The sequence below is a fragment of the Medicago truncatula genome, chromosome 6 (assembly GCF_003473485.1).
Source record: "Medicago truncatula cultivar Jemalong A17 chromosome 6, MtrunA17r5.0-ANR, whole genome shotgun sequence".
NCBI lineage: Eukaryota > Viridiplantae > Streptophyta > Magnoliopsida > Fabales > Fabaceae > Medicago > Medicago truncatula.
This window is the reverse complement of record NC_053047.1, coordinates 10711576-10719162: the sequence shown is the minus strand read 5'-3', so window position 1 is coordinate 10719162 and position 7587 is coordinate 10711576. Positions and strand designations below refer to the sequence as shown.

The window sequence follows — 7587 nt, the reverse complement described above, 5'->3', positions numbered from 1 at the left end:
TGGACCATATATATTGTTCTTCAAATATCTCACTCTTGAAACTCATGTCCCAGAAAATGAATACATAACTTCATTAACAAGAAGTACAGTTTATCTTACCATAGTATACTGTTCTTTATTCATTGTATATGATATATTTGCTTATAATATAGTTGTCACTTATTTTTACTTAAAAATATCATATTTTTATTAGTAAAAAGTATCTTGTATGATAATTCACAACTCGAAAAATGATTCTTCTGATTCACAATATGAATCTCAATTTGAAAACCAAGTATAAATAGCTTGTATGATAATTCAGTGGTATCTGAGAACTCATTTTCAATACATCAGAATTCACCTATGCAGCTCTCTTTTCTATGTTCTATGTGACCTGTTACATTTTGAGAATACCTGTCAGATATTTTATAAGCTCCTCCATACTTCCAATTCAACACTCTTAACAGAAATCACCAAAATAAACATCAACAACAATGTGGAGGTCAATCAAAAGAGATGCCTATCTTCTTTCAGCCCCATGACAAAATGAAAAGCTCTCATATTTTCCCTAGTTACATAAATTATGAAAGAACGTCAGAAAATTATTTTCACAAAATTTTGCATGATGAGATATAATCATAAAACTAAAACTAGCTTTGGTCTTGTATTTAATCGAAGTTCGGGGATAGTTATAGTATTGTATCTGAAACTAGTATATAAAATTCAGGCACAACCAATCTTAAAACCTCGGGGATAGATTCTCACCTTTCTCTGCCTTGTCACTAATCACCACTGTCTTCAACCCTAGCACAGGAAAAGGTATAATATAAATGGTTTGCTTAATATCTGCAAACATGAATGTCAAAGTAAATGTTATCTATACATTTATCTACAACGAAATAGTAGAGAATATAAATTTCCATTGAACAAAAAAATACAACAGAAAAATATAGTAGTTGATAAAACAAATCTATACATGGCAATCATCTGAGCCATGCATTGACACAAGTAGGTGTCACACAAGCATCTGGTTCTTCTAAACATAATAAAAAAGAAGTAAAAAATATACATTATACATAATTGAAGCTTACAACAATGAGCTGCCAGAGGTTACACCCGTTTCAAGGCAGCAAGAATCCATTGTTCTTGTTTTTTTTAAGCAATCCGTTGTTCTTGTTGTTCCTTGCAAATTGCAGTTTGCACCATCCATCTTGTCTCCCTCGGAGTCTCTCACACTCACCAACACCAAAACAGACTGCTGTAAAGCTGTCGCATGTTGATGGTGATATTGTACCTCCCTTGAAAGCCGATGTTCGTCTATGTTCACTTTCACGATGGTTTCCTATTGCAATTTTCAAACTTTGTTTAGTAAGATATCCAATGAATAATAAATATGGTACAATGTTTTATCATGTGTTTGGTGCCACGCCATATAGACGACACCTTATAGAAAAAGCAAGGTAGGACATTCTAAACAATTACATACATATTCAATAACAGTATTGCATAAGAAGCATCATGACTCTATGCTATCCAAAAATGTATTTAATCACTTCATGTTAGAGATCTTCCCACAGGGCACATGCACAGTCGACCAATAAAAACTATCTTCCGTGTTTGTCACAAATTGTGGGCCACACCACAAGTTTGAAGGATTCATTCATTTTAGTCAACCTTTATCCATTTTACCAATAATCTTTACACGAACAACTGCCAACTTTGAAATGATGAAAGCGATATGAGTCTCTCACTATGATCACTCGATCTGTTATTTTAGAGACATGCTTAATCCAGTTGTGGCAATCCTCACAAACACGGAGATTTTTGAAAACATATAAGGGAGTGGAGCTAGTCAAACTGAGCAATCCAAAAGCAATTGCTAGTCTCTCGCTGTGAATGATTTCTGTTGGATCCTTTTGACGTATTTCAGCATCACTGAGAAGACTGTTGCACCGAGGTACATAACCATTTTCAGCTGCCCGAAAATCCAGGCCTCTGAGATATTCATATATCATATCTGCACGTGGGTGATTTTGATCACCGGCGAAAAATGCATGAACTGAATTATCAACCTCAACCCAACTACGACCAGGCTCTTTCTTAACACCTCGATCTTTCATCATTTGTCTCGTCCGATCCCTACAGTCCCATTTCCCCGACACTGCATACATATTTGAAACCAGAACATATGTTGCTGAATCTTTCGGTTCCAGTTCTAGAAGATGACTCGCGGCAAACTCTCCAATATCAATATTCTTATGAACATTACAAGCACTTAAAAGGGTCCTCCACACCATGGCATCTGGTTGAATTGGCATCTCCTCCACAAACCTCTTTGCACGGCTTAAAAGACCAGACCGCCCAAGAAGATCAACAACACATGCATAATGTTCAGGTTTTGGCACCAAGTTATGAGCTTCACTCATTGATCGGAAGTAGCTAATTCCCTCATCCACCAAACCCACATGACTGCATGCCGATAAAACTCCCACAAATGTAACATGGTTTGGCAATACATCAAGCTGTTTCATATCCTCAAAAAGTTTCAGTGCTTCAAATCCACAACCATGTTGGGAATAACCAGTAATCATGGAATTCCAAGAAATCTCATTTTTGTCAGGCATTTCAAAGAAATGTCTCTCGGCATCGTCAATTGTACCACATTTAGCGTATAGTGTGATCAAAGCATTAGAAACCTCGGTTTCTGAATCATACCCAGTTTTTCTAATCATACCATGAATCTGCTTCCCTATTCTAACATTAGCAATATTCGCAGCAGCGCTAACCGCAGAGCCAAACGTGAATGAATTAATTTCTAGTCCAGCTTTATTCATTTGAGCGAATATATTCAGCGCTTCCTCAAAATAACCACTTTGTGCAAAACCAGATACCAACGAGTTCCATGATACATTATCTTTGGCATATATTTGATCAAAAGCAGCGTATGCTTCTCGTACTTTCCCACACCTAGCATAAAGACTAACAAGTGCATTACCAATTGAAAGATCATCTGAATAACCAGATAGGCATGACTGTGCGTGAATCTGCCGTCCTTGATCAAGTGCTTGGATACCTGCACATGCACTTATTGCACTTGCAAATCCTATATTATCAGATTTTATTCCTTGATCTTGCATTTCTTTAAAGAGGTTAAGAGCTTCGGTGAACTTATCATGTTGTGTGTAACCAGCAATCATAGCTGTCCATGAAACAACATCGTTTTCTTTTAGTCTTCGAAAGATTTTCAGTGCATGATCTAGTTTTCCATGTTTAGCATACATGTCAATAAGCACGCTAGAGACATACACATTGAACTGGAAGCCGGTTTTCAGTACTTGAGTGTGAATCTGTTCTCCTAGATCAGTAGCTCCCAAAGTAGTGCAAGTTTTCAAAATACTTGGATATGTGAATTGATTAGGTACAATGCCTTCAATCTGCATCTGTGTAAATATTTGAAACGATTTGTTTAGATTGTCTAACTGGCCATAACCTACAAGCATCACATTCCACAACACCACATTTTCGGTTTCACATGCAAGGAAAAATTCATGTGCAGTTTTTATATCCGAGCATTTTACATAAAGATCAAGCAGTGAACCTTCCACGACGATGTCTGAAGTCATTCCAGCTTTTATCGCATACGAATGGAATTGCTTTCCATTCGGAAGAGCTCCAACTGATGCACAGGCACTCAAAAGACTTGCAACCGTAACACAGTCAGGCTTTTGGCAATCAAGATTCATTTTCTTAAACAACGCTAAAGCTCTGTTAATATATCCTTGTTGCGCTAGACCTGAGATGAGTGAGTTATATGAAACTCTGTCCCTTTGCGACATACAATGAAAAATCTGCTCCGCAGATGACAAATTCCCGGAACGGGAATATAACGTCACAAGGGCATTGCAAACATATGTTTCGGAAGAGAATCCTTGCTTCAAAACAAGGCCATGGAGCTGCTTCCCAAACTCGAAAAATTCTACTTTTGTACAGGCACTTAGGACGCTCGAAAAAATATAAGGAGTGGGACAGATTCCTGATGTATGCATCTGACAAAACAGAAGCATTGCTTCTTCTTCATACCCATTTTGCGATAAACCGGATATCATAGCCACCCAAGAAACACTATCCCTCGCCTTTAAATTTTCAAAAACCTTCTTAGCAGAACTCAAAAAACCATTTTTAAAATAGAGATCAATCAAAGGATTACATATAAAAGTACTACTTTCAAAACCACTCGTTATAGTCTTAGCATGTATTTGCTCAACAAAGCGAAAAGAAACTGCATTGCCACTACAACCCCTCAAAACCACAGCAAAAATCCTCTCATCGAACTCCACATTTTTCGTTAACATTCGCCGGAACAAACCCGGAACACGGCCCATCAACCTCTCTGCAATAAACGTATTAAAAATCCTATTCCAACAAGACAAGCTTCTAATAGGCATTTCATCAAACACATTAACGGCACAATTCAAATCACCAAATGCAAGATAAAAATCTATAAGCCTTTCACATAAAACCACTTCATCACAAAAACCCATCTTCAGAATCTTCCCATGAAGCTTCAAACCATCATAAAACGACCTAGAATTCAAACAACCTTCTAATAACCATAAAAAAGTTTGCGAATTTGCACGAACTCCGTGTTGTTCCATGAGATGCAAGTAACCAATTCCACTTGCATTTCCATCCATTTCATTCTCCTTCTCTGGAATTTCATCATCGTTGTGTGCATAGTTTAATGCAGTGTTGCTGAATGCAGAAAAACTAAATTTTCCACATAGTAACTACACAGAAGGAAAAAAAACTTGTTTTGTCAATAAGAACATATGAAGTACTAACACAGACACAGGCACCAAACATGACACAACACATGACAGTAATCACATGTGTCATGTCAATGTTGGAAACTAACACGTCTCAGACATCTGATACACATTTGATCTGAGACGTGTCGTAAATAAACATGAAGCACTAACAAAGATATAGACACCGAACACGATACTGATGCATCAACAACTGTAAAAGAAAAAATAATAAATTAACTGTGTTGGTGTCAGACACCAACAAGTGGCAGACATCTTATATGTCTTTGATCAGAGGTGTTGGTGTTACAGACATAAGAAGCATGAAGATAAGATAGTGATTTAGTATTACCTTGTGATTGTTGAAAATGGGTTTGGTGTGGAATTTGAATGGCAATTGAGAGTAGAAGTTGAAGGGACGGAGGATTAACATTTGATTTGTATTACAAAGTTTTTACGTAGGAAAGTTGTTTTTATGTTTCATGGGACTTTGGTTCGTACTAGGAACAGCCACATGAGGAAAGTGTTAGATTAGGTTAGTTATCCATCCAAGCAAAGTGAAGCTGTCTAACTATCTAATGTCGACAAAGTTTTGTTGTCTAATTACCCGGATTTGAATAAGGGTTGTACTTCTATCTAAGGTTTTAAATGACGATATGGGTGGAGGTCGTGATTGCGTTAAGGATATCACAATGTTTTGTTGTGGCGTAACGGCATTTTGTCATGCCGTGTCCATGATTTTTATTTGTTATGTTAAAATGGAAAAAATGACTCTTTAACGCGATTGTGTTCACGACAACGGATCACTTTTTAGAACCTTGCTTTTGTCTATCTATCTTATATACATTTGTCAAGTTTTTTTTAAGAAGGCAAACTAGTCGACATTTGTTAAGTTATTCATTGCCCTTTAAATCCCGAGTCCCGACCATAATATTATAGTTACCAATACGAAAGAATTCGACTCTAAACTCTTTCTTCGTACTGATATAGAAACACTTATGTAAAAGTTTGAGAAAGCTTGCCAAAAACTTTGAATGAATGAATTATTTTTAGTAAAAAATATATATTTATGTAGATAATTTAATCACATTTTCACTTTGATTATAGAAATAAATAACCTTTTGCTTAAGTTGTTTATCTGATATGCCCATAAAGGATGTGGAGATATAAGCTCTAAGTTGAATGTTAAATGTGGATGAATGTCAATTCAATTGGTAAAGAGTTTATTCACCCACAAGGTTGTGGTTTCAACCTCATTTGTCGATGTATGCCCTATTTATTGGGTGATATGTAAATATATTTATAAACGTTCTTTGAGTCTTGAGGTTAGTCTTGACCTTGATGAATAGAGAACTCAATTCACCTAAACTTTTTTTAAGAATTTCAAATTGTTTAACGTGTGGCCCGTGCTGGCCCAAGTTCATAAACAACATTTTTTATTCCTTATGTATTTTACATTTTCTCTTAATTACACATCGACCTCATTTTCTATCGTTCTCACTTCTGTTTATAATTTTTGTCTCAACACATACCTTTAACCTCTAAAAATGGTGGATGTTGGCATTAAAATTGGGTAATCCCCTGCTTTGGTTTTGAATATGAAGATAAAATACAATTTTTGGTGCTTAAATTATCTTGTTTTACACATAAAACCTGCTTAATTTAAGGGGTTAAGACTTTGATTGCGAGTTTCGTGGAAAAGGGATAGGAACTGCTTAAATTATCTTGTTTTACACATAAAACCTGCTTAATTTTTGGCTTTGGATAAATGATAGGAACTGGTAGAAGGAATTGAGAGTTTTGGGATGGGAGGTCTATGGGGATTTAGTGTTCTTTATAATACAATTTTTTTTATTTGGGAAAATTCAAAAATTGTTTTGGATGAAAGTTTATATGAATTCTTTAAATTAAGTCTATGTTGTTGTAATATTATTCAAATTTAAAATATATTAGTTATAAGTATTCATTTATCATTTTTTGAAACAAAAAAAAAAATGTGTTTTTTCAAAAATGTAAAAGATTTTTCAATTTTTTCCAATATTTTCCACCCTGAAATCCTCCGTCATCTCTAAACTCTCAAATAAAAGCTAAAAGTTCGAGTATACAAACATTTCATTAACCATTTAAAGTATTTTGTTAACTACATAGAATACTTCGTTAACCATTTAACTTGTGTTTGAAAACTCACAAAACCATGGTGAAAATACATGTTATGCAAAAAGCTGCAACAACTAGCTTCTCAAAACCACGTTTAGATTGGCTTTGAACGTGTGGTAGCGGTCACTCACCGTACAAACAAGCAAACACTTAGAATACTTCATTAATCACATAGAACGAATTTTGACAACAAAAAAAAAATAAATCACAATATATGGTATTTATATGTGACATATATGATGTCATGAATTTGTGTGTGTGTGTTTTTTTTTTTTTGAATCAGCATATATCAAAGGCCTGGCACAAGAAGTGCAAAACAGGCAAACTGTTACAAATAAAAACCCCCAGCCGCAAGCACATACCGCAACAGCAGGTAAAGCTGTCAAAACGGGCTAACCTGTATGAGCCGGTCTGAAAGCTCGAATAAAACATAGGGCTTGGGCTTAAAAATTGAAGCTTAAATTTTTCTAAAACTTTTTATACCGACCTGTAAAGACTGTAACTCGTACGAGCTACGGGTAGTCTGGTAGCCCGTGTAAAGAACCATTCTCCTTCTTCTCCTCTCCGTCAATTCTCATCATTTTTCAGGTTACCTAGTTTTCTCATTTTTCATTCATACCCACTAATTTATTTCTATCAAAAACTC

At 35.5% G+C, this 7587-nt stretch overlaps 1 protein-coding gene across 4 annotated transcripts; it reads right to left on the bottom strand.

The window, feature by feature from the left end:
- Positions 1–215: 215 nt before the first annotated feature.
- LOC25495868 (pentatricopeptide repeat-containing protein At4g13650) lies at positions 216–5382 on the bottom strand. 4 transcript variants are annotated; one of them, XM_024785554.2, is made up of 5 exons: positions 5137–5382; positions 1466–4766; positions 1071–1321; positions 745–825; positions 216–547 (listed from the first exon to the last, which is right to left on the bottom strand). In XM_024785554.2, the coding sequence occupies exons 1-2, from the start codon at positions 5215–5217 to the stop codon at positions 1665–1667; spliced, it is 3183 nt and encodes a 1060-aa protein (XP_024641322.1). In that variant the 5' UTR covers positions 5218–5382; the 3' UTR covers positions 216–547; positions 745–825; positions 1071–1321; positions 1466–1664. The 4 variants fall into 4 exon arrangements, with proteins under 4 accessions (XP_024641322.1, XP_039682661.1, XP_039682660.1 ...); XM_039826727.1 differs by having other exon boundaries at positions 1049–1321; positions 1552–4766; XM_039826726.1 differs by having other exon boundaries at positions 1552–4766.
- Between the last annotated feature and the right edge of the window lie 2205 nt (positions 5383–7587).